The following is a 26182-nucleotide window of genomic DNA, read 5'->3' as shown; positions in this document are numbered from 1 at the left end:
GCAGACAGACAGACAGACAGACAGACAGATAAGCAAATCAGCAAACAAACGCGCACCCATGAACGCTTCGCTCTATGGAACGCCTCGCGCTTCAAAGACACGCGTATGAAGTTGGATTTTCCGCGTGTATAAAGTGTGGATACGTGGATAAACTTGGACGCAGAATAGAAATGCACGGAGCTCCAGCCATAAACAGCTTCTCTGCAGAAAAATATTTGGCCAGCGGCTTAATACGACTCTTGACTGTGGGTGTTTATCTTAAGGATTGCGTGGTATCATGGCAACCTAAAAGGTCGGCTCTCTCCCGTTGAATACGCCCCACAGAGACCTTTCGGAAAAGGCCACTTTTAATTGGTTGTGTGAGCCCAGTGAGGTTTTCCACCGTTCCGTTAATCCCGTTCTGCAAGCTTGGCGCGAATTTCGCCTGCGAATTCTCAGCTGCGGCCCCGCTCGTGTGGCAAAACGATATATACTCGTTGCTGTTGCAAGCTGCCAAATGTTTGGAACAGTAAAACGTCTCATGTGGACGCCGTTTGCGTTTGGCAATTTGTAACAACAGTTAAAAGAGCAAAAAACAGATCGTTTTGCCGCAGGAGCGTCGCCGCAGCTGCGAATTCGCAAACGAGCGCCAAGCATGTAGAACTGGCTTAAGTCTCGGTCGTGTGCAACCGCAGAAAGTACTCTTGTCAATACAGAGCGAGCCGGCCGTTATTCGACGGCGTTACATAAGAAAAAAAGCAGGTGTCTTTTTTGAGAGATGGTTTTAGCAGTTTGCTGCAATGACGCTGGTACAAAAATGCCACGTGCGCCCTTAGCGACTCATGCAGTAAGAACTGTAGTGTCCTGAATCCTGAGAGTGGAAAGTTGGGCGGAGAAAACTCTTCCCCGGTGCCACGTACGAGTCTATGACCTGCTGTAAAGGTTAGCAATTTCGTAATACGGTTAGAAGAGCCAGTCACCGAACTTCCTTAGCACGTATTCCCACTGTATCTTACCCTCCCTTATTGCTGCATATTGATAAGATCACAGAAGATACGAGCGGCTTACCTTGGAATTGCTGGCCTCGTGTCTAGCTAAAGTTCACCGTGCTGGAACATGGGTGAAGTCAATGTGACACAAAAGGTACTGGCATAGGTCATATTATCATATACGTGCAACGAATGAAAATACTGTACTGCTCAGTACTAATATTTTAGCTAACGATAGGACAAGTCACATATCCGAGAGAACTGAGAGGTGTTACGCCTTTAGCGAGTATAAGCTGTGCAAATTCAGCCCATTTTTTTTTAGCTAGGAAAATGACATCTCTGAAGGCAATTCGGAAATAGCTGCACGAGGCTCGGGATAAAACTTCCGACAAAATTAGGTTTAGCCTTGGGGATCTGTGTCACCTCGCTTCCGCTTACATGTAGAGAAAAAAAGAATGCAACTAAGCGCGCGCACGAAGGCGCATTTCTGAGTGCCAGGGAGGTGCCTTAACGGACCATGGTGTTCGCAGGGCGGGCTCCCAGCGGCGCGGACCAATGGTGGAGGCGCCGCTGCAATGCCAGGTCCGAGACATCGTCGCCTCCGACACGCTGACTCTGCGGCAGAGTGTGCTCCGGCCCGACCTGGTGCGGGTCAACTACCGCGGCGACGAGCTGCCCAGCACCGCGCACTTCGGCGCCTACGTCGACGGCCGCCTGGTCGGTGTCGTGTCCGCCTTCCACGAGTCGCTCGTCTTTCCCGAGGCTCACAGGAGGACCCCGCAGCCGCAGCAGCAGCAGCACAACTGCGCCCCGCCGCCTGCCGCGGACCCCCACACCGCCGACCCTTGCGCCGGAGGGCAAGGCGACCAAGAAGAAGCGGCACGAGATGCGAGCGTCGCCCAGCAAGTGTCAAAGCTGACTCTGAGCGAAGCGTCGCGCGCCGCTCCAAAAGAGGAGCGAGCCGAGAGTGAGAATGGTCAGCGCGTGCCGCCCCAGGCCCCGAAAGGCGAGCCGTCGGCGCCTACGAGTGCCGAGACGCCGAAGAAGGTGCGCAACTGGGAGAGGCCCACGTGCCCTCCGCAGCCGACCGTCGAGCGGGCCATCCAGCTAGCCTCGGAGGCCAACTCGTGGCGCATCCGGGGCCTGGCCGTCGACCTGCCGCTCCGGGGCCGAGGCCTCGGCTCGCGGCTCATCTCCACGTGCATCCAGCACGCCGTGGACAAGAGAGCCTCGTGCGTCTGGTGCGTGGCCCGCTGCTCCGCCGAACCCGTCTACGAGAAGATGGGCTTCCAGAGGGCCGGACAGGTCTTCAAGCTCGAAGGCATCGGACCGGTGTGCTACATGATTAGGGCCCTGATCTGACTGCGTTGCGAAGGACATCGCCGAGGCCCGTGTGCTTGTGTGTGTGCGTGTGCGGGTACGTGCAGGTGCGCCGAAGAGCGAGCCTCCCACGGAGAGGTGGCGCCACCCCCCGGCGGCTAAGACTACGGCGTGTGACGATGATGGTGCCCGCTGTGGGGGCGCCGGTACGACGTGATGGACCGCTTTGCATCAGGCGTGACCGCGCTTGGTGTTGCAGAGACGCGGACTAGAGTGCACCCGAAACATTGTTTACCTCCTGCATGTTGAGAAAAAAGAAAGGCTGTACAGTTTCATGCTTTTGTATGGCGGGAAAGGCGATTTTTTGTAACGAAATGGCAAGAGGGGTTTGACAGATTCTGTGAGTGATACACATGTTAACAATGATAACACTGTTCGCACGTAATCGCTATAAAGGTGCCTTGCGGGACCAATCTATACTATGATTACACTGGCTGCAAGTGGCCACATTCTTTCGTGTTTTCGCCGGTTCTGTGCACGCACGTACTGGGGTTGCTGAAGAAGTACGGTACTTGGACGAGCGCTTTGACGCGTCTTTCGCAGCCATATGTCAACGTTCGCAGCGTGTTCACAGCAGAGGTTAAGCGATGACAACGCGGAAGTGATATGGTGTAGCCGCCGAGAGGACCTATTGTGCGTCCCGTGTACACCGTCAAGTTGCTGACTGAGATGATCGTTTAATGTGCCTGTTCAAATAGCGAACGAACGCGACGTCTAATTTGAGAGCCCACTTGTCTCTTTTCTCTCTCCTCGCACGGCCTGAACCAGGCGACAATCTGCGTGGAACGCAACTTCCGACACCTTCCATTCCAGACATTCGTGCTTAGAATGAGGGCACGCATTAGCTGTGGAAGGTGATTTCGTGGTTCTACAAGCAAGGCGGTTCATCAAGACAAAAGAAGGACCAGGAGTAGAGCCAGTTCTAACGCCGCGTTTCGGCAGCTACAGTGATTATTCCCATCCAGAAACTGCTCCGAACTCACCCGCGGTCTGCAAGTAGAGAAAGTATTGTCTATCATTCCCAAGTGCCACTACACAGCTGACATCCACTTGGTGTCAAAAGTTGGACACAAGTTCGGGGCCGTTTTCCATTGCTCTTCGCCTCTTCCGGCGGGAAAGCTCCCTTATTCTCCATGCACGTCGTGAGCCGATTTCATCAGCTTTCATTAACAGCCACGTCGAAGTTTAGGCCCTCTTCTACTCCCGCGCACTGTCTTTCTCTGTAGGTGTAGTAGCACTGACCCGGGCATATTTTGAGCAGCGTCGACTATTACACCGTGCTACGAGTGCGGATTCGTATACCGTCCCCCGCTGTCCCTGGGTTTCCTTCCGCAGCGTTCGGGCCTGACACGCAGGACACGCCAGAAGTCCTGCGTCCGTAGTCGAGCAGGGTTCGAGCGAACAGAATTAAGTCAATCAAGAGCTGTTTACACCGCATACTCGACTGTACTAGGGGTCCTTTTGCAAACTGTACTAGAAATCCTGCGCGTGCTTGTAACTCTGCATTCCTTATCACATCTGCGGAATGGCGAGCTCGTTTCTTGTGGCCGGGGCAAAAATAGTGATCACAGTACAGGACAGGTGGATCCACTGTCAGAAGGCTGCTAGTTGCCATGTAATATGTACAGCAGTCTCATCAACAAGTTCGGCGGGTGTGCCCTAGCGAATGGGTGTGCACAATAAGCATACAGTAAAGAGCGGTAATGGAATACCAGCTTGGGCACACTACTTTGAATGTTGATAAAGGTAATGTAACGCTCCCGTTTAAGGACATTTCCAATCATAACGGGTGCTTTTAAATACCAAAAGCTTGTCGCTTTTATTTAGCCAGAATTAAAAAGAATGCCGGAATTAATGCGCTGATAGTTATATGTATGTATTTATATCCTATTCTATGCTCCTCGTATTTGTGCCAGTTCGCCGCTTTTGCAGATTACAAATGCCGCATTTGGGTCTGCCAGAGTTCTCAGCACACGCGGAAGCTCTCGATCTTCAACTGCTCCTGTTTTGTCCCTGCAGCTTGGAAATTGGCCATAAGAATAAAAATAGGCGGAAAGCGATGATGCGGCCCCGTTTTCAATGCATACCGTTTTGCACTGATCTGATTGGAGTTTTGTTTCCCGTTTGTAACTGCCGGTTTAAACGTTGACTCTACCCTGTAGTTGGAACCATGTGCAAACAGTGCGAAATTTTGTTTTGTTTTTCCATTACACGCTTGCGCTATAACATGGTACAAATTCGGCTTTTATTGCCAACTGTAAGTTCGGGATTCGATCGACCGATCTATTGATTGATTGATTGATTGATCGATCGATTGATTGATTGATTGAGTTATTGACTGATTAATTGATATCACTTCATATGGAGGTGGTGGCATGTGCCATTTCGCCAAAACTTCACGTGCGTCTGCATTAAATACAACCCATATAATCTTACAACTGCTATTCGCGGCAGGCTAAATAAAATTAAGTTTTGTTCGTAACAAGTGGTGGCTGCTCTACGTTACATCCTTGTCCATACTTTTCCACCTTTCCAGTCTCCTTTCGATCACCTCCACGTCTTTGATGTTTGCTTTCTGCACAATACCTTTAAACCAGGGCTTCACGAATGACGACGTTTTTGTCGCATAGACTTCTGTGAATACTATCCCATTCCAACAAGATCTGTCGGATCAGTTCTGCTTGTTTTCTACGGACCCTGCGTGTAATTATTTTGGGCGTACTTAAAATACTGTTTGAATATTCAGCAAAGCATGCCACTAAAGTATATCGTAGAGATTTGCCTTACTCATATCGCTTTTCTCTGTCAGGAGAATCTTCAATGATGTTTCAGATTCCATTTTTCACTGCATTTACTCGTTTCTACCTTCTTTGTCCTTTTTCTCGTCATCTTTGATCCTTCACAATTCACATATTTTATGGTCACCACAGTGCTTTTTTTCACCACTGTATGTCCATGTTTTTCACTTAGAGGCACCTGAACTCTTTAGCTGTCCGTTACGGGGATTCATAGTTTGAGAACTATGAATCCCCGTAACGGACACTCAAGGCGTAATTTACTTTGTGTTTCTCCTACTTGGTGCTACACTGCAGGCCATATCGTATCTGCTTGTGCTGCGACGTTAGTTATTTTGTCATTAGGCCTAAATACGAACAGGCTACCGTTATCGGATTTACTTCTAGGCCTGACTCGTACCACATTCTCAGCTGTGAGTCCGAGTAGCATTGCACCTTTCCAAGTTCCTCGCACTACAACGTACATGATGTACCTCCACACAGCTGCTTTATTGCAGCAGTGTTTTGTTCCAACATAATTTTTAGTTGTTCTTCGGGAAATTTTAAGTAGTGTTTTCCTTCGTTTAACCACACTTAGAGTATTCGCCATGCTGAATCGGCGCTGCTCCAGAACTGCTGTAATTAAAAACCATTATTTCTGGCTTTCTTCAGTGCTAAAATTTACCCAGAGGTCCGTTTATGAAACACAGTTCTACCACTTACTCTTGCCGACCACGCGTTAAGTTGAACTCCAACTAACTTTCTTCAAGCCATGTCATGTAAGCTTTAACAGTATAATTATCTCAAAGGGAATACTTGCTTAAACTTTTTATGGGTGGTGACCTGCTGCGCGCATTTCTGTCTTTCCTACATCAAGCACACCCAATTGCCTTTATTGTCTTTATATATTTCCTAGTGTAGCTGTACTACCTTCTCATCTAAGCCCTGAAGTTTGACAATGCTCTCGGCGATTCTCTATTCACATTGTCATATCGAAGTTCCGCCGCTCCTTTCTATATGGCCAACATATTATTCTCCGCATTGTGCAAAATAACTCGCATGAGGTGCAGCTTTCCTCATATTTCTACATATACAAAGCTATAGGCAGCTCTAGCAGATTAAATACACAGAAAAGGAACTCCACTACCGCTAAGTGCCGTTTTGTACAGCCGCTGATACTTTCCGGCGGAGTTGTAATTTTTATCCACTATAGGCGTCTAGACTGTGCTAAAAGGTTTGCCAATCAGCGTCCTTGGTGGTAGACTGATAGGTTCCATCCAGATGACGAAATAATCTGCATCGTACACAAACAAAAAAATCGACTTAGCAGAACATATTCACTGCGCCACTTTTGGAGGAAAAATTCTAGGATTTCTATAGCTTTCAATGGTACTGTCGCCAAAAGTGCCGGTTTGAGGGAAAAGCTGTGCAAGTGCTCAGCACCGACCAGTTGGACACCCAGTCTTGCCGACGCCCACAACAGCTGGCAACGAACAGACCGGAAAGAACATCTCTGCAAACCGTCTGTCGCTATGGAGCTGCATAAATTAACATTTCGGTGCCCAATAAGCATCTGTATTTTCAACTTCCCGTCACGGCACTCTCTGCACACAACCATGCATATGTGAACTCAAACTGTGATGTTTGACGCGAGAGTGTCTAATTTTTTTCCTGTGACAAGCCAATCGCTTCGCAGGCTTCGCTTACTCCATATCGCCTGTCTTTCCAGTCCTGCGATACGTTTTCATTGAAGACTTTGAGGACGCTGAGGAAAACTAGGAGACGCCACTGTCGTTTATCGCTGGGGAATGAGAACCTAACTTTGGTTCTGTAACTTTTCATAAGCGTGATAAGGTTTGTACATAGCATTTTACTCGCGCTATCTTTTTGTACTATCCATCCCTAATAAATCCAGTCGTGGCCCTCTATGGTCTGTTGTAGCTGAAACCAGCAGAAGTGTCCTGCTTACCTTTATCATTAACCGTAGTTTTACACATCATGTAATCGGCTTACGTTAAATGTGTAATTAAACGCGACTTTGCAGATTGTGAGTGCATTTTTATAGTGCCCCCTTGTAAAGCAAACTTCTTGTGCCTGCACTGGTGTAAGCGCGCTGCAGTATGGCGTTAAAGGTTTGCCAGCCTAATCGCAGCGATGCCGTATATACAGCGAGCACACGCAGTTTAATTCCACGTCCGCTGCAGCAAGGCTGTACATGAGCTGTACATTTTTTATAATACTCTTGGAATTTTATGCCACGTGCTACACGATTTGTAAGGAGAACGCGAAACGCAAAAGCTTTGTCTGACAAAAAAGTAGACGTAGATGTGTGAGAAATGAGCCACTGGCGGATATCAGAAAGGACATTAAAGGGACCCTGCAACACTTTCTATAAACGCTTTCACTCTTTCCTTCGCGTCTGGAACCACTGCGAAAGCTGTAGTTATCGCCAGCACGGAGCGACACTGCGTGAGTTGCTCGTCGCACCAGATACCCCTTCCGTTTCTGCTTTGTTTTTGTGGATTTATTTTTAAAGTTGCTATCGAAAAGCGTTCGTTGCTGCAACTGAAAGAAAACCGGCCAGCAGCCGCTACATGGCCTCAGTGACGTCATTCGGGCCGTCGAAGAACGTCAACACCAGGAAAGAGAGAAGCATCTTTTGAACGAGTTCCCAAGCTATTTGATGGGCATAGAACAGTAATTTTTGGCTGAGGTGCTTTGTGACCCCTTTATCGAAGTACTGGGTTTGTTGGATGACTTCGTTCTGCAAGCATTTAAGATTTCAAAAAAAAAAGTGTTGCAGGGTCCCTTTGAGGCTATGTCACTTACCGCTCGCTTTCAGGAAGACACAGGAGCATTTAACCTCAGTCCGCTTCAACTTTTCTGCGTCGTGGTGTCCGTAAGGAATGGGAAAGGAAAAAAAAAGAGTGGAAGGACACGCTTGGTCACTGACATTTCAATCTATTTCATTTTCCTCCCTTTCGCTCTAAGAGAAAAGTGACCATGAACTCGTGTTAATACTTGCACTTGTGTTGGTTTACAGTCCAGTAGGTGTCTCTCCGCTTGTACAATGTAATCGTTGACTTTGAGTCGCGGAGCCTTCACGCGAAAACCCGCCTCAATGCTTCAACTAGGAGTGCCAACCGTAGGGTTAGATCCCACTTCTGCAAACGAGAGGATCCCGGCGTGCTCAACCTCTGTAAACTCTCGCAATTTCTACGTGGAAGTTTCCGTAGCATGCAGATAAGACACGACACTTAATTTTATAACGTTATGCGCTTATCGGTACTATAGTTACTTCAACCATAATAGGCGTCAGTTTCTGTTTTCGTTTTCCCGGAAAGCGGATTGTGCACCATATTTAAAACATCTATTTTGGGCATGTGTACCTTCTGTTCGCAACCACAACCATGTTTTCTCTGATCTCGGAGCTTCATTACGCACTAAACTTGCAATTAATAAAGCGAAACAATCACGATTACATTTTCGGTCACAGTGCTATAAGGATGCAAAACTGCGTTAGGAAGTCGCACAAAAACGTGCGTGGGCAGCACTGAGGAAAAGAAAAACACGGGGACATCGCTGCAAGTAATTTCGTAAGAAGTAGTCAGATGGAGGGCTTTCCGAACCCACTGCTTGGCCAGCCATGTAAGGCCACACCAGCTCGTAGCGCTTCAAAGCTAACTTGGTGTCGTTTGCCGTAGGAGGAACATCACTGATGCATCTTCCGCTCAAACCTGGCAAGCTGTAGTCAGCAGCTTGCCGCCAATTCGTGCAGCGAGTAAGTTTAAGCAAGTTAAGCAAATTAAGCAAGTTATTGAACACTATTCTTGGGTTGAGGAACAAAAAACATTGCAACAACTGACCACAAAATGGACAGTTGTCGAATTCATGAACACAAAATGAAATCACCTGGCGTAAACAGCAGATAGCTTTTTTATTTGATCTACGTTCTCCTGCTTCTTGTTGTGGCATCAGCTTGCATTAAAAGGCTGAAGTACCTTATACGTAAACCGAACGAACCATTCAGTCGTGATATAGAAAAAAAATAACACAATAATATTTCTCCCTCCCATTTGCGAGACCCCATTTTTTTGTTTTTCATACATAACGTAGCCTTTTGCGGACACTTTTTCCGCCGAATTTCCTTTTTAGCCTATACTTTTGCGCATATTAAGGTAATGGTTGCAGTTTTTTCATTACGGCTTATGCCTGCCCATAATATCAGCGTACACACATCGCGCCTACGTTTGCGTATGCAAGTCTTTGATTGCGTGATATAATTTGTTGTGTTATACTGACCCATGTCCGTGTGCGAACCATTGAGTTCCTTGTAAATGGGAGGGGGGGGGGGGACTTTCTCTAAATATGAGACGATTCCGAGTGATATTTGTGCATTAGGATTGCACTGCTGAGACAACAGTTATCGGATTGCAGAGAAAACTGGGCGCGACAATTATTTGCAAGCCTCTGTCATATAATTGTGTAATAACGAACGTTCACGCAACGTTTCTGCATTAAAAGCGCGCCTGTTTTACAGCAAAGTTGTTAGTGATGCCTCTACCGCCATGTTTCGTAACCATTGGCGTCAAAGAATACTTTAAAAATTAGTTTATCGCTATGGAACCCGATGTCACCCGCCGCTGTGGCTCAATGGCTAAGGCGCTGTGCTGCTGAGTCCAAGGAGGCGAGTTCGATCTCGGATCCCAGACGCGGTGGCTGCTATTCAGATGGAGGCGAAGACGCTTATGTGCCGGGATTTCCGCGCACGTTAAAGATCCACAGGTGGTGAACCTGTGGATCTTTAACCTGTGGATCGACGCCAGGCAGGTGCAGCCACGGAGCGTCACATCGCATAATCTGACATCCGAATGCCAATGTCTACCAATTCGTGCTATCATCAAAGGGAGTGTCATATCCTGATGTGTTGAGCCAAGTGAGTGCGGGAGTTAATGCGTACGCATGAGAGATGTCTTTGGCAGCTAGCAAAAAACTGCTGGACCCGTCTTCAGGAATTCGAATGGGTCTTGCACAGTGATGAATGATGGTTTTGTGCCCTGGATACACGCCATCTATACGCATGAACATCTGCTTATATGGTGCCATGTTTTATTGTGGGCTTGTGATAATAGAGAAACGCACTCACACAAAAAGCAGAAGACGACGCCGTGGGTGGATGTCGTGCAACAGCTGTACACGCCCACCTCCAGGAATCGAGGTGCGCGTATTAATTGTAAGAAAATGTGGGATTAATAAAGATTCTTTACGCGGTTTGTTACGCTTCCTTCCGCTATTCACAACCGGCTCCCGTGTCCTTCTGTCTGAGCTGGGAATCGCAGTAATACTTGATAAATTAGATGCTCTTCCGTCAGAGCGTTAGACAAACTACCATATTTACGTGGCAATTACACAAACAAACATTTCATGGTGAATCATTAATTTACACTTTGTTTATTTTCATCATGTTACAATTTGGAGGACATTTGAAATGCTCAAAAATTCTCAGTGGACTTAACAAGGAGACCCGTTTGATAGAGAAGTGAAGCTTATTTACCGTTGAAGAGAAGTACAATTCTTAAAATATACATACAAGGGTCTCAAAGCCCCATGACTGTCACGGGACCCTCGATGAGCAATTACAAATCATGGACACCTAAAGAAACAGCAATGAAAAATTTATGCAATATTAAAGGTAAAATAATTATCACATCATCATTATACAGTAGGTACAAACCTTGTACAAAGATACAATAGCTATACACACACAAACACATACATGCTAAACACTAAGAAGATCACAATACATAATAGTTCGCGCAACAGTGGCAGCACTTGTTCGAAAAAAATAATAAAAGTAATCTTAATGAAGTGATATGTTTAAAAGACAGTGTGATGAGACATTGAAAATTCACTTTTAGACAGGAGCAAATGAACTGCAAAGAAAGGTACTAGTTCTGCAAAAGAAGATTTTTTAGCGCTTTTTTAAATGCCGATAAGGACAAGCCGGATTTTTGGTGCAGAGGCACAGTGTTCCACGAAGAACTCGAACGAATTGAGCACTCCTTTTTCCGTAGTGAGTGTAAACTGTTGGCAGTAAAAAAATTCGTTGAAAGGCAAATCTAGGGGGGTTTGTATTATGCAAATACTGATTATCGATAAATTCAAAAGAGAGTTGGTGGTTAATTAGTTTAAACAACATCACAGCAATTTTGTAATGAAACAGGCAGTTGATTGACAGTATATTAAACTTCCGTTGCAGTAATGTCGTACTATAGTAAACAGTACTATTTGAAATGATGCCTAATGCTTGGTTTTGAATGTGTTGAACAGAGTGCGAAATGTATTTATAAGTGTTGCCCCATGCAATGATACCATAATTAAAGTGTCTGTGAATATATGAAAAATAGAGTGACAGCAAGGTACCAGTAGGAAAGTAATTCCTAGTCTTGAATAGTGCTCGAATGCCGTACGCAGTCGCTGTTTTTAGGTAGCAATGTAGTACAGTCACAAGGGGGAATTGAAGTATTACCTAGCGCCAAAAAAGGGACCAGTGGCAACTGTCTGTGGCTTGACCTAAAAATCATGAATCTAGTATTACTAGGATTAATAATTAAACCGTTCTTTCCGCACCAATCCAAAATATTAATAAGAACAGAATTTAATTTATTTGTTAAGGAATGGAAGCATTTGTCAGACAACGAAACGGTTGTGTCGTATGCGTATAAGATGCAATGAGATGAACCAACAATATCAGGCAGATCATTGATATAAATTAAGAAAAGCAAAGGATCTAGAATGGACCCCTGCGGGACTCCTTGGTTAGATATTTTGGTCTCAGAGAACGCATCCGCTGCATATACCACATATTGTCTGTCAAGTAAATAGTTTTTTAGGAAGGTTAACGAGGAGGGGGGGGGGGGGGGCGGATACACCATAGGACTGTAGCTTACTGAATAGAATATCATGACTAATTGTATCGAACGCTTTTGTAAAATCTAAAAACCCTGAGCCAACGAATAGTGATTTATCTAACGAACGTTGGACAAAGTCGAGTAAAGAGTATTGGTTTTATGAAATAAACTTTCACTTAAAAAATAGATTAAGACGAGACTGGTAGAGCTGTCCGAGCGAAAACCGAATTGGCAAGAATTTATTAAATTAAACTTTGTTAAATAGTTAGTTAGCCTTTTACAGAATACTTTCTCTGTTAACTTGCTGAAAGAGGACAGAATCTAAAAAGGTCGGTAATTAGAAACTTGGTCTTTGTTACCTTTTTTGGACACAGGGGTTATCTTGTACCGTTTTAAGATTTCAGGGAACACGTCTGACTGGAATATCAAATTAATTATGTGGCCGACAGGGTCGGAAACGAAATGGACAACTAATTTTTAATGACGCATAGAAATATTGTCTAGGCCGGCTCTTGTAATTTTTAGCTGAGTGATAGTAACGTATACTTCCTCAGAAGAAACGGGGCGAAGAAAGAATGAGTGAGGTGCATGACGTGGGTTCGAAAGTGCCGCAAAGGGTAGATGCGTTTGGGGCAAGGAAAAGTAATCGCAAAAAGCGTTGGCAATGTCGGAGGGCTTGTGATAGACAGTGTCGTTGTAGCTCACGCTAGATATCGGAGATCTTGGTGTGCGTCGGTTTAAAAAGTAATTTACCAGTTCCCAATTCTTCTTACCATCGTACTTACTTTGGGAAAGCACTTTTTCGTAGTAGCGCTTTTTTACTTGCTTAAGTAAGCTGCTAAGAATATTGCGATATTTTTTATAACGCAGTTCAAGTGAAAGGTTAAATAGTTGTTTTTCAGTTTTTTTATATAGTTTATCTTTTTTCCTCATTCACATCAATAAGCTTTCGGTTACCCAAGGGTTGCAGGATTGTTTATATTTTATTTTACATTTCCCTGTCGTGGTGCTCATAGTTACTGCTTGCAAAAATGTCGAGTTGAAGGAAGTAACGGCCTCCACAGCATCGAGCATTGCTTTGATAAAGGGCCAACCGACATCGCCAATTATTTCGACAAATTTTGCTTCATTGAAAACTGACGCGAAATAAGAAACATCGCAACGAGGGGCGTCGGATTTGAGGGCTATAAAAATGGGGTCATGATCAGTTATGTCGGTTTCAACGACACCAGATATTGGCCGTGTTGGTAGGTTGCATAGAGCATGATCAATTAGCGAGTGAAATCTCCGGGTGGGGCGTCTTGTCGCACAGTTAAATAAATATATAAAGCCGTAGCCTGTAAAACAGTCGGTATAGTCTTTGTAAACGGTAGAATGAATATCAAGTAAATTGATGTTCATATCCCCCATAATGATCACGTATTTATTTTCGGACGGTAGTTTTTTGAAGAATAATATCAAGACACCGAAGAAAGTCTTGAGTTGGTGATGATAGAGACCGGTAAATGCTGCCTAAAACAAAATTTGACTTGTCGATAGCTAAAAATGATGAGTTCGCTTCAACCCAAACCGACTCGCAAATTGCTACGTGGAGTGATAAATCATACCTTCGAGTGTGAGCGATCTCAGCAGATATAAAAATTGCTGAACCACCATGATTGTTATTAGGGCGATGGCATAATTCTGCATTGTACGAATTTACGTTACGTAAATTGCCGTCACCGAGAGTGAGCCAAGTCTCAGACAAACAAAAAATGAAAAAGAATTATCTAGAAAGATAAGAAAATTTGTGATGCCGTCATGGTTTTTGCGAAAACTTCGATAGTTCAAATGAATAAATGTGCGATTGTTCTCGGAAAGAATATGTTTGAATTCGTCTGAATAAATCAGAGACATCGGCGCTAATGATTTTTCGGTCGAACCAAAGATGCGCAGATCCTATTCCGAGGATGTACGGAACTGGCGGCTGTCGTTAGTCTGCCGGGCTTTTATCAGCAAATTTTGCGTCCAAATATGCTGCCACCGGTGTTCCTTTTTGAGTGCGAGAGCTTTCGAGAACTTTTTTTTTTTAATAGGTAAATGGTCATTCACGTATAGATAGCGGAATCGGAGCTTCCAGAAAAGCCAATCTGGTTGGTCCGCAATCGTGCTTTGCGTGCTTTCTTCCCAAAATCGTCTCGCTTGTTCCTGCAGACAAAACGCGCTATAACAGCCTTATCGCCAGACTTTGAGGGAACGCGATGAATGGTGTCAACGTCAGCCGTGGACACCGGACAGCCCACGACTTCGCCCATACGTTTCAAGATCGCAGGACAGTATTCATTCAGAGTTGAAGGCACTCCATTTATTTCAACGTTGTTATTTCTGGAATGTTGTTCCAAATCACTCACTTTTTTACTCGGCGTTTTGTTTTGCGCCATCAAGGCCTTTTTAGCAGCGACGAGGTAATTCTGCTTTGCACTCAATTCATCAAATTTCTTGCGCATGAAGTCAATACTTTCAAGGACGTTTGCGCTCTCATCTATAGACCGAGTTCACAGCACTTCAGATTAATTTGCGCTTCTATTTCCTTAATTACCCCTGACAGATTATCGTTAAAGGCTGATTCGAGTTCATCTATCCTCCTCGTTAGCTCTGCGCAGGTCGGCATAGCAAATGCAAATTTGCTTCAGTGGCAGGGATAGTGCAAACAAGACCGATACAACGAAATCAGCAAACGGCAGCAGTTGCGGCAAGGCATGTCAGAAAAAGAAAAAGTTAAAAATATGTGGACAAACCTGCAGGGAAGCAGTCCGCCAATTACAAGGTCCAGCCGTCGCAACTACTGCTGTTGCTGTTATGGGATGGCTGGTGATGGTGGACCCTCCTTTTATGCTTGGCCCCTGGCGGCGAAGGTCAGGCTCCTGGTGATGTTCACGCAGTCGCAGGATGGTTCCGGGGTGTCGAACGCTCACACGTGAGTGACCAGTGATCGGTGAGTTGATGTGATCAGTGATCGGTGAGTTTTTTCGTATCTAACGCTTTATGCATTACATCTTCGCTGCGTAAGAAGATGCTAGTAGTAGAAGGCCGTAGGGCTTTCATACTTTGATATCAGACTCCTAATATTGCCTCCCAAAAAAGTGTCTTCCCGCCAAGAAATTTTCGTATAGTTTTAAGCTGGCTTTATGGGGGTTCGGTTTATAACGCTCATAAGGAAGCATGTGGTCTTACAAAAATATCAAATAGAAAAACTCCCGGGCCATCTCCACTAATGTAAAACCGAAGCATGCAGTGTGTAAGTGTATTCTTGGTGCCTTGGCGTTCTTGCCAACGGAGGTGAAACTGTCCTGGGGTGGAGGTATACAGCTTTGCTGTAAAAGTCTCGTGTCTCTGAAACACGAAGCGTTCTAGCGTTAGGCATAAATCATGTCCCGGTGTTTTTTAAGTGCGAATGCACTTCTTAAGCGAGCCTGAATCGTCCGCCGCCGTAGTCCGCATAGCAACAGCTGCGGGTGCGCGCGCTCCTCGTCTTCCTCCTCGTCTTCCCTAGCAACGGGGGGAGATGGGCGCGCGCTACTCTCCTCCTCCTCTCTCCGCTCAGTGACTGCGGGTGATGGGCGCCTCCTCATGGCACATACCCACGTGAGGGATTGACCAGGAATCGGGCGTGAGAAGGGCTAATGCACCCGCTTAAAGGAGTACTGACACGAAATTTCAAAGCTGAGATAACTCGTCTTGGTCGGCGACTTCAACGTCGACGTCCGCAAGGACGGAGAGTGGTTGGTCGACTACATGCACGCCACGCACTCCATGTCGTGCGTACCCCTCGACTCACCCACCACCATCAACGGCGGTTTCATCGACCTGGCCTTTGCGAGAAACTGCCAAGTCCGCACCGTCCTCCAGGACCCTTTGACGGTCCATTTCACGGACCACAAAGCGATCCTTCTAGCAATCAAGTACAACGACAACACAAATAGGTGTCTGTGAATAAATGCATCTTTCTTTTAAGTGCGAATGCAACCGTGCATTCGCACTTACACACTCTCCCCCTCGGGGAAGTGCGAGGGAATTTTTTTTAGTACGGGTTACGAAGCGTTTCAGCGCGTAACGTAAACGAGTGTCCCGGTGTTTCAGCACCGTGACCACATGAGACGACGATTACGACGACGACGACGACAGGAGACGCCAAAAGCCCCAGCCCCTAAGGAGCTTTTCTCTTAAAGAACTAGGGCATTATACTTCGATGTCAGACTGTCTATAATGCCCCTAAAACGATTCTCAGCAATGCAGACGTGTATATCAGCGAAGCCATTTTAGATGCGAAGCAGCTTATGGTCGAGTCTGTTCCCTCCGCCGTTGTGTGGGCGCCGTTGTGCGGTGCCCTTGCGCACTGCGCATGCCTGGGCAGGCACCGCTGGTGATGATTGTGGCAGGATGCCCCTAGGGATTGGCCAACCAAAGAATCCATCACAAGATAGCTTCGCGTTCAACCACCGTCGTCATCTTCCCGTAGGGGAACCCTGAGTAGTATGCGAGGCATTCCTCCTCTCCTCTCCTCTTCTCTCCGGCATTCCTCCTCTCCTCTCCGAAGCTCCTCTCCTCGCCAGGATTGCGCAACGAATGGCAACACCTGCGGCTCCGCGCGCGATAATGCGAAGCAGCTTAGGGTTAGAGACGTGACGGTAGCCGCTGCATACTCCGCTGGGGGCGCCACTGTAGCTCCGCGGTATAAATGACGCGCGCGCGCACTCCCCTCCCCTCATTTTCCTCCTGCAACGCCGCGATCGAACTGAAAACTGATGGGAACTTGAGTCGACCCCATAGCTGCTTCGCATACTACTCAGGGTTCCCCTACGGGAAGATGGTGAAAGTTTTTTTTTCTTTTTGCTGGTTTCGCCCTTTCTGTTTTCAAATCTAGCCTTATCTTCACCAACCTGTGCTAGCCGTTTTTGACGTTGCCTAGCACGTCAACTTCCCGCACAATACCTGGACTGGCGCTCTGAATGAAATCGGCTTCATTTTTCGTTTTATCATTGAAGGTTTTACATCCATCTACTTCTTTTTTCGTTGGCAGCAGAATTGATATTCTCGGTTATTTCAGTCCACAAACCCAGCCAGTGTTTCGCCTTGGCGTATTCCAACTAAGCATTCCAAACGTTTCCCATTGCGCGCTCGCCTACCTGCTCCCCTCCTATATGTTTATTGAAGTTTCCAGCCTCTATCGTCTTCGGGGCATTTACCTTATCACCGTCAATTCTACATCCCAAAAGGAACTGTCAACGTTCTCACTTTCGTAGGTAGATCTTGACACATCGGCTAGTACTACCTTTGACTTGTAATTGCCGTTTAGCTCTTTCGTTACTACGCCTATTCAAATCGATCACTGGTGATCGATGATTTATATTTGCTATTTCAACATGTTGTAGTCGTTTCTCGTACACCTAATGCGGTCAGTGGTTAGTCTAGGCACTGCCCTTTTAGAATCAGTTTAAATTTTCCCGTTCCGGTGACATTGAGATTATTGACGGCGTTTTTTGCGAGCTGAGGTGCATGTGTTTTTGAGGAAGGGGGCGTGGCTGCTGGACTTGAGAAAAAAGAATGCAGATCGTGGTTAGGCTGCATTACCATAATATTTTTTTATCAAAAGACTCCTGGCAAGTCAAATACCAAATAATGCGGTCAGCTTTGTAATCCGACAGCGTTAAGGGGTGATAATTACTTGAAAATGGCCCCAGCTATTCACTAATGACCTTTGGTTTGGACAAAGGGAAGCTTTATTCTCCCAACGCTTATTTCTGATGGTCCCCCGCATGTCTAGCAAGTGTGCCTGCCATTTTCAACCAGTTTCCAGCAGTTTCGGTTTCGTTTTTGCATTGTGAAGTTCATATTTGGCGCTACTACGCAGTTACCCAACTACAAGCTCATTTGCCATGGCGCCTCCATTGCCCGCTACTGCTCCTCAAAACAAGCATGCCGCTCGCGCTTCCACTTTATCTAAGCCTTGCTTCTCTGATAAGAGCTTCCGCTGAAAGTTAAACGATAACACCAAGTCGTCGGGTGTCAGTTCAGACAAGGAGAACGCTTCCAATTGGCCTTGAACACCACCAGCTGTTCACCGGTCAGTTTCGGTTTCATACGGGGGTATTTCCGGAGGTCTAGTATCGCTTCTTAGTAGTACTGTCTATTCTGACGAAGTCTCCAACAGCTTTGTATTTGTTCCTTTTCAAAACTGTTAGGTGGCGCTGCAATGTAGTAGGCTCGTAGTGCTGAACTCGCTTCACAGCCCGACGGCGGCTTGGTGAAAGCTTGCTGGGCATGATTCTAGCGCATCGTACCTTATTCCTGCAAGCAGGGCTACCATAGTGAGTCGGAACATGATAATAAACCTCCAATGAAAGTTCTGACTGATACGTGATCATCAGAACGTCAACAAGCATCCACCAAAGAGTTTGGTTCTCAACTCCAATCGGATTTTTTCACATTGCTTGCATACCTTCAATATTGTGCCAGTCATAATCATTGACAAGGTGTTTTTACATTTGTGGAGGCTAATTTGGGCCTTTAATAATGTCGAACCACCAGATTTCTTCTAGAGAACCATCCAAAATAGCAAACTTTGAAATAGTGGTTGGGCTTCACCACATGGCCCGGGCACCACGCGGGCTAACATTTTCTTTTATATCATACAAATTGTACTGCGCAACTCAATTTTTTTTCTACGACGGCTTTTTGAGATGTCTACCTACAAAATGTATATTCTAAATTTTTTCTACTACTGCTACTTTATTATACACAACTTACTTTTTTCTTATTTTCTTCGACGCGTGGACAAAAATTTCGAATTCGATAATTTTTTTCGCAATCATTATTTAAAAACACATTATTAAAACTGGTGTCATTAGAAAGCGCGTGGAATAATCTGCATTTTATGTCACTACAATGTGTGCCTAACCAATATGTATAGCACAAAAAAAATGTTTTGTTAGACCCCTCAAAATTGGTCAATTTCCCGCGGTAACGAAAGAGTTAGCCTGATTGTGACGACCGCAAGCCTGACTCCAATTTCTGGGATTCCTTCACAGCCATGCAGCATCTTTGGGGATCAAGAATCCTAGCCCGAGCTCCTTGCTTTCTTTTCGCCCTCGGTGCCAGAGCATACGCCCGCTTTTGAATACTTTCAAGCGGGCGTACCTCCAAGAACTGGCCCAGTTATTGACTCTACTGAGAACGACCAGCATTAATTTGTTTATTTTCTCTTGCCCTCCCTCCCCATTCCTTTCCCACATCGTGACCAGTGGTCATCCTTTTCTATTAAAGGTTCTCTCTCTCTCTCTCTCTCTCTCTCTCTCTCTCTCTCTCTCTCTCTCTCTCTCTCTCTCTCTCTCTCTCACACGTTTTCTTCGAACTTTTTTTCAATCCTATAACATCCCCTTTAATGCCTCACAAGTCATAAAATTTTTAAAGAAGAATTACTAACCAGTTGTTCGGAAAGGACAGAAGTCTTGGTTGCTCGGCCGTGCCACTACTGACAAAAAATAATTGTTTTGAGTTCTTAAATTTCACGCCCAAGTAGCGTTCTACCTCAGAGGACTTACGCCGCGGTTTGGCGCAAGGTTTACACGTTCTGGGCTTCAGCGCAGAACTTCGGCATCTTGCAAACAAGCGAACCAAAAAACACACGTGTCTTGCTGCAAAGCCAACTTTATCGTTACATTTTGTTCACGCTGAATCCGAATATAACTAATTTCTTGAGATTTCTCTGTGTCATGGTTCATCAACAAAATACGCTTTGCGGCAAAGCCATCTTTCTCACGAACACTCTGGAGCTCTCAATTTAGCCGAGATACCTTTAAAAATAACACTGAGATTGGGCACTAAAACGGTTCTCATATCACGCCGAGTTTTATGCACCAGTCATAATTTGTTAGTTCGCAGTGAAGTTCTAAAGCATTTGGAATTGCTGTCTGCTATCAATACATGGGCTTTTTACGGGAGGAGTACGGCTGCAGAAAAAGAGCTGTAACTCGTGTTTCATTAAAGCTATCCCGAAACAAACTATACGATGCTAGACTGCTCAAATGACTACGTAACCGCGAAAAGATTTGTCCTAGCAGGTATCAGGAATAACTATCAGTCGCAGTTTTAGTGTACACGAAGCCGCCACTCCTAAGTAATTCGACCGCATCACATAGCTACCGTGGAACGTACAGCCCTTGTTTGTCTGCTAGAATAGAACTGTACACCTTCGAAGCCCATTCGGATAAAGCATTTTGAAGAAAGCTAGTAAAAATTAGAAACAAGCTAGTTTTGTTTCTTGCACACCTCGGTATTGCACGCTGTTCGGTATACGCATGCAAATGAAACATCCTCAATTTGCACATTTTATGAGTTTAGAATATTTGAAAGAAATCGACTTCTTCGAACGCGAAGACTGCGTTGCGAATAGCAAAACATTTGAAGTTTAAAATATTCACACACCTCTTGTTAACAGTCAAGAAATGTAAGAAAAGCTTAAGTGAGGTGGTTCGTCATTAATTTTTGTGAGATAAAAATGATAAGTTGTAGATAAGAAAAAACGCAGAAAAATTTGCGCGCACACCTCAACTCCGATGGATGCTTTTAAATGGGAAGATTTTTTTTTTTGCTTTGAAGAATTACTATCAGGATTACTTGATATTCCTTAAATTTCTTAGCATTATACTTAGAATTACTTGGAATTGTTATACATCTTAGAGGAAGAACATAATTGTACCGTTTGTGGCGTATTAGAGCGCATTTGTGGCAGGGGGCCAGCCAGCCAGCCCCACCTTTAAAAGCGAGATGAGTACGCAAACGATTGATCTCATTAAAAGTTGAACGGGGAATTACAACTGAAATAATTGGCGCAGCTTGCGCTAGTGGTGCGAGGGAGGAGAAACAGCAGATGTGGCTGTTGCACCTCTTCCCTTCGTCGGAGACCCGGCTGTTGCACCTCGAATGGATTTCCGGACTTGCCTCTGAAAGTTCTCCCTGACTGGCAGACCCGGATCACTCTGTCCGCAGCCTTTCACGTCTCCCCCAAAGTGGACCGCGTTTGCACGCGCTAGAACTCACGACAACCGGCTTCGCGAACTCAGAGTCTCAGCGCGAACTCGGCATCTGCGCTCCCGCCTTCAAGCGCGAAGGCACGTGAACTGGTGAGAAGAACAGCACTCGAGAGATCCCACCACGAACACTGGGCAGAGTGCTCTCGAAGGTAGAACTGGCCGACGCCGGGCGCTCCTCACGAGGCACTTGGTCGCGTGCGCTCAGTATTCTTCTTGTGGGCTTTTTTTTCTGATAACGCTGGACGGCGGAACGAAAATTTTATTTATTTATTTATTTATTTATTTATTATACCTTACAGGCCCATTGAAGAGCATTGAGTAAGGAGGGTTACATTTTTGAAAGAACATAAAAAAATAGTGGAGAAAAAGAAGAAAAGACAAGTACACAATATAGAGTTTGGGTAATCGGCTTACAGACGTAAATGAAACACGTCATACACGTTTCTAACAGACAATGATCACAAACGCACAGGGTTTTTGTGGAATAAAAAACATCACAAAGACACAAATACAAGGGGGAAACACCCATAAACAGTAACAATATTATTCTAGCAATTCATCATTACACAATTGCTAAGAAAAATGTCGGTGCAGATTTTCGCTAAAGCTATCTTGACTAAGTATGGATGCAATTTGGTCAGGAAGATCATTCCAGTGCATGATTGCTCGAGGCAATGCCGATGAATTGAAAGCAAGCGTCTTGCCAAAAATTCGCGTGAAACTATGACTATTATGAAGGCGTCGTGACGTGCGTACTGGGGCGTTAAGAGGAAGCGGGTTAGGTCTAACGCGAACTATGTATTTATGAAAAAGGCACAATAGCGCGATAGTGCGACGGGTACCTAGCGGCTGAAGTGATAACTCTTGTTTGATTTGGGTAACGCTAAGATGACGGTGGTACTTGCGTGTAATAAATCTGGCGGCTCTGTTTTGAATAGATTCCAGCTGGACGATTAGGTAGTTTTGGTGAGGGGACCAGATTGCCGACGCGAATTCTAGCTGTGAACGAATGAAGGTTAGATACGCATGTTTGCGGACAAGGGCTGGTGCGCATCGTAAATTTCGTCGCAGATAACCGAGCGATTTAGAAGCCTTTGCGCAGATGGCGGAAATGTGGGTACTCCAAGAGAGATTAGGTGTTAGATGAACACCAAGATATTTATAGGAAGCGGCTTGCGAAACTGCACTGTGGTTGATGGAATAAAGAAAATCTGAATTAACGTGTTTCCGACTAAAAGACATTACTTTGCATTTACTCAAATTAAGTGACATTTGCCATGTATTACACCAATTGTAGATTATGTTTAAGTCATTTTGTAAGGAAAGGTGGTCGTTAAGGCTAGTAATCGTACGATATATAATACAATCGTCAGCAAACAGTCGTATCCGTGATGAGATGTTGAGGGGCAGGTCATTTATGTAGATCAGGAACAGTAACGGGCCCAGGACGCTCCCCTGCGGAACTCCAGAAGTAACATCAGCGATGTGTGAAGAAAAGTTGTTGACCACGGTAAATTCTTGGCGCATAGACAGAAAGTTCCGAATCCATGATAAAGTTAAAGAATCCAGGCAAAGGGCTGATAACATTGTAATGAGGCGGGAATGAGCAACACGGTCGAACGCTTTTGAAAAATCAAGGAAAATGCAGTCTTTTTGTTGGTTAGCGTTCATGTTAGAGTGTAGGTCGGTTGTAAATTCTAGCAGTTGTGTATCACATGACAGGCCTTTTCTGAAACCATGCTGATGGACGAAAAAAAAGTTGTTGGATTCGAGGTGTTTATACACGTTAGATGCAATAATGTGCTCCAGTAATTTACAGCATATGCACGTCAAAGAAATCGGGCGATAATTTTCGGGTGCTAAAGACTGCCAATTAGTGAAGCGATGCCTTCAGGAGTAATATTAATTGGCTGCATATATCTGTAATCGGATTCGGGAACCATGGGTAAGGTGGAATGATCTTCCTGAGTGAATACCGACGACAAGAAATGGTTGAATGCATGCGTACACGCATGTTCCTCAAGGGGAACGCCGTTGTCACCATGTAATACAATGTCATTATTAGAACGATTGTTTGAAATTGTCTTCCAAAACTTTCTGGGGTTATTTTTTAACAGCGAAGGTAAATCCTCAGAAAAGTATTTTTGTTTGGCACTGTGTACTGCAGAGTTAAAAGTTTTCAGAAATTCCTTATATTTGGCCCATGACGACGCACTGGAAGTCGATTTAGCACTCTTATACAATCGTTTCTTTTTGTTTCGCATGTTTCTGAGTTGTCTGTTGAACCACGGATTAGATTGATCATTTTTTAATGTTATTAAAGACACGTGTTTGTCGACCAGTTCGGCAATCTAGTTCTTGAAGAGCACCCAGCTGTCATCCACAGACTGGGAACTGAATGAGGGTAGGAAGGATTCATTGAAGAATTCCTACAATTCTGCGTTCATTTCCCTGTAATTACCTTTGTTATAATTGCGTATTTTTTTAATGATGGCACCGGGAAGTTTTAAAGGAGTGTGAAATGTAAACTGAAGGAGCTTATGATCGCTGAACCCATCGATGTATGATACGGATCCTATGCTTTCCGGTGCAGTGGTTAATACAAGATCTAAGATGTTAGACCCTCGAGTGTGTTCGTCTATAACTTGAACAAGGTTGAAGTCTAGGGTTAAGTTATTGAATTCGGTTGAAGTGCTACAGGGGGCTGAGAGGAGCGACCAATCAATGAGAGGGAAATTAAAGTCCCCGAAAAGGTAGACTATATCAGCAGGGCATTGTTTCAAGGCACAAGATATACTTTCACGCAGTTCCTTCAAGAAGGATGGATCGGAGTCAGGTGGACGGTAGCAGGCGCCTATTAAGACCTTAGCGGATGCCGTCACGCATGCAGCCCAAGTTATTTCAACCGAAGCATTCGTTTCAACGGAAACCGACGTTATCCCGTTTCTAACTGCGAGCAGAACACCACTACCCCTCCTCTGTGTTCTATCGTATCTGTAAACGCTGTAGTTCCTCTTTTCGTCAAAAAGTTCGCTATCACTGTTGTCAGAATGTAACCAAGTTTCAGTTAGCACCAAGATGTCGCTATTACTGTCGTCCAAGTAAGAGCATAACTGGTCGCGTTTAGGAAGTAAGCTTCGAATGTTAGTGTACGTAACCGATAACGACGGCAATTCTTTAGTTGAGTGGTTCTTAGGTCGCAAAGGGTGGACGCCTGTCCATTGCTATACTGTTAAAGTAAAGAGCTACTCCAGTTTGTGAAGGTAGATGGCCACCAAAGCTGTGTAAAATAGGAACTGTTCAAAACCGCTCTATCTTGCAGTTCTATTTTACGGAAATATGACAACACTAGCAGTGTTACTAAGTTAAAATTATCTATTGATCTGCGCATTTTAGAATAGAGGCAAAATTTAACAACTTTGCATATTTCATAAATTGTCCTATAACTTTTCTGACCTTCGTTTTTCGCTTTTACTACCATCCGTGCGCTCATCGCATCGACTATTCAGTTTCTTCAGCATCCAATGACTTCACGGTTCCACTAACACTTTCAACAAATCTTTTCTTCCCGTACCAATAGAACAATAAAATTCCCTCCAAGAATCCATCATGGCAAAGCGAAGCCCTTCGAAATTGCGCGAGTTACTGTTTCTTGTTTCTTCAGACTACGCGCACTTTTAGTGTCTTTTTCACTTGTTGTTACTTTTAGTTGCTTTTTTTACATGAACATTGTTTGCCGTGTCTGTAGTATTGTTTTGCCCCCCTCTCCCCCTTTATGTAAAACGTACCCCGTAAGGTGCCCTTAAGGAAGCAATAAATGATGACGGCGATGATGATGATGATAATTAAACTTGGAAGAACTACAGTTTTATCGTAGAAGACAAGCATTGGGCTGCCTGCTTTCCCACCGTAAATGCCCATGCATTGACAGAAGACGAGGATTCGGCACCGTTTGTAACTTAACTGTAAAATATTTCTGACAAGTAACTGAAACTCTAAGCAACAATAGAGTCTTTTTAGCGGTAAATGGTCGTATGATCGTTTCGGTAAAGTTCTAACAGAATAAAAGCTATAGCCGTTCTTGCTCAACATTTGCGATAAAGTTAGCTCTGCCGTAAGGCGTTTTTAAAAGCACACGCACACACACACAAAATGGCCCATCTCCCCGCCAGGGGGACTCGAGTAAATGCGTCGCATAGGGGGTGGGTGTATTGCGTTAACGTTTAGTGTTTGGGGAGTTGGTGGTAGTGAATGCGTTGTATCAGCAGCTTCTTGACGTAGTTTGAATGAGTCAAGGATATAAGGCGCGTTCGTAGCCTTTCATTCTGTGTCGGTTTTGTGGCGCAGTGGGAAGAGCACCATGTACCTCGCGTTCCGCCCACAGGTAGTGAATGCGTTGTATCAGCAGCTTCTTGACGTAGTTTGAATGAGTCAAGGATATAAGGCGCGTTCGTAGCCTTCCATTCTGTGTCGGCTGTGTGGCGCAGTGGGTAGAGCACCATGTACCGTGCGTTCCGCCCGCAGGGTCGTGGGATTGAAACCAGGCGCCGGTAAGTACTATTTTTTTATATAGTGTAGGGGGAGGGGTGCGGACCTGTTGTTGAGAGCGAGGAGGGTAGCGTGATGCGGGAGAGGAGGAGTGGGGGAGAGGACGCACCTGGAACAGCTGTTGCGGACACCGAGGCACGCCAACGCCGACAACGCCGGGTGACATCGTGAGTTAAAGAAATGCTCTGCATTAAAAAAAAAAACGGAAGCCTGGCTACGTGAAGCTTCGCTTTAAACGGACGCTTGCTCACCTAGAGAGGAGGAAAATGTTTTATTGATGTTGGGGGGGGGGGGGGGGCAGTAAGGAGAGAAAAATCAGCAATGACGACCCATAAAGGTCAGCTGCCTATGGCTACTGCAGTACTGGCTCTTCGAGCTCTAGGCCCACCTCCTACAAAATGCGACGATCGATTTGTATGAACGCGGCATTGATCACGCTTTCCGCTGTTCGTGTTTCTTGCTGCGGCTTTCTTCAGTACGCCAGCACACGAGGCGCCGCAGACGGCTCTCGTGTATGCCGCAGAGTTGGA

General features: G+C 45.3%; 1 protein-coding gene across 2 annotated transcripts in view; it reads left to right on the top strand.

The window, feature by feature from the left end:
- Positions 1-10395, top strand: part of LOC144174067 (uncharacterized) — a 33405-nt gene extending 23010 nt beyond the window's left edge. For both annotated transcript variants that reach the window (XM_077702491.1, XM_077702492.1), the window contains exon 2: positions 1499-10395. In XM_077702491.1, the coding sequence (XP_077558617.1) occupies positions 1499-2330 (832 nt within the window). In that variant the 3' untranslated portion in view covers positions 2331-10395. The remainder of the gene's footprint in view (positions 1-1498) is intronic.
- The last annotated feature ends 15787 nt before the right edge of the window (positions 10396-26182 follow it).

The sequence above is a fragment of the Haemaphysalis longicornis genome, unplaced genomic scaffold (genome assembly GCF_048455015.1).
Source record: "Haemaphysalis longicornis isolate Haplotype H1 unplaced genomic scaffold, Haemaphysalis longicornis Haplotype H1 scaffold_3, whole genome shotgun sequence".
NCBI classification, from domain to species: Eukaryota; Metazoa; Arthropoda; class Arachnida; order Ixodida; family Ixodidae; genus Haemaphysalis; species Haemaphysalis longicornis.
The sequence above is the reverse complement of the archived record's forward strand: the minus strand, read 5'-3'. Positions and strand labels throughout refer to the sequence as shown.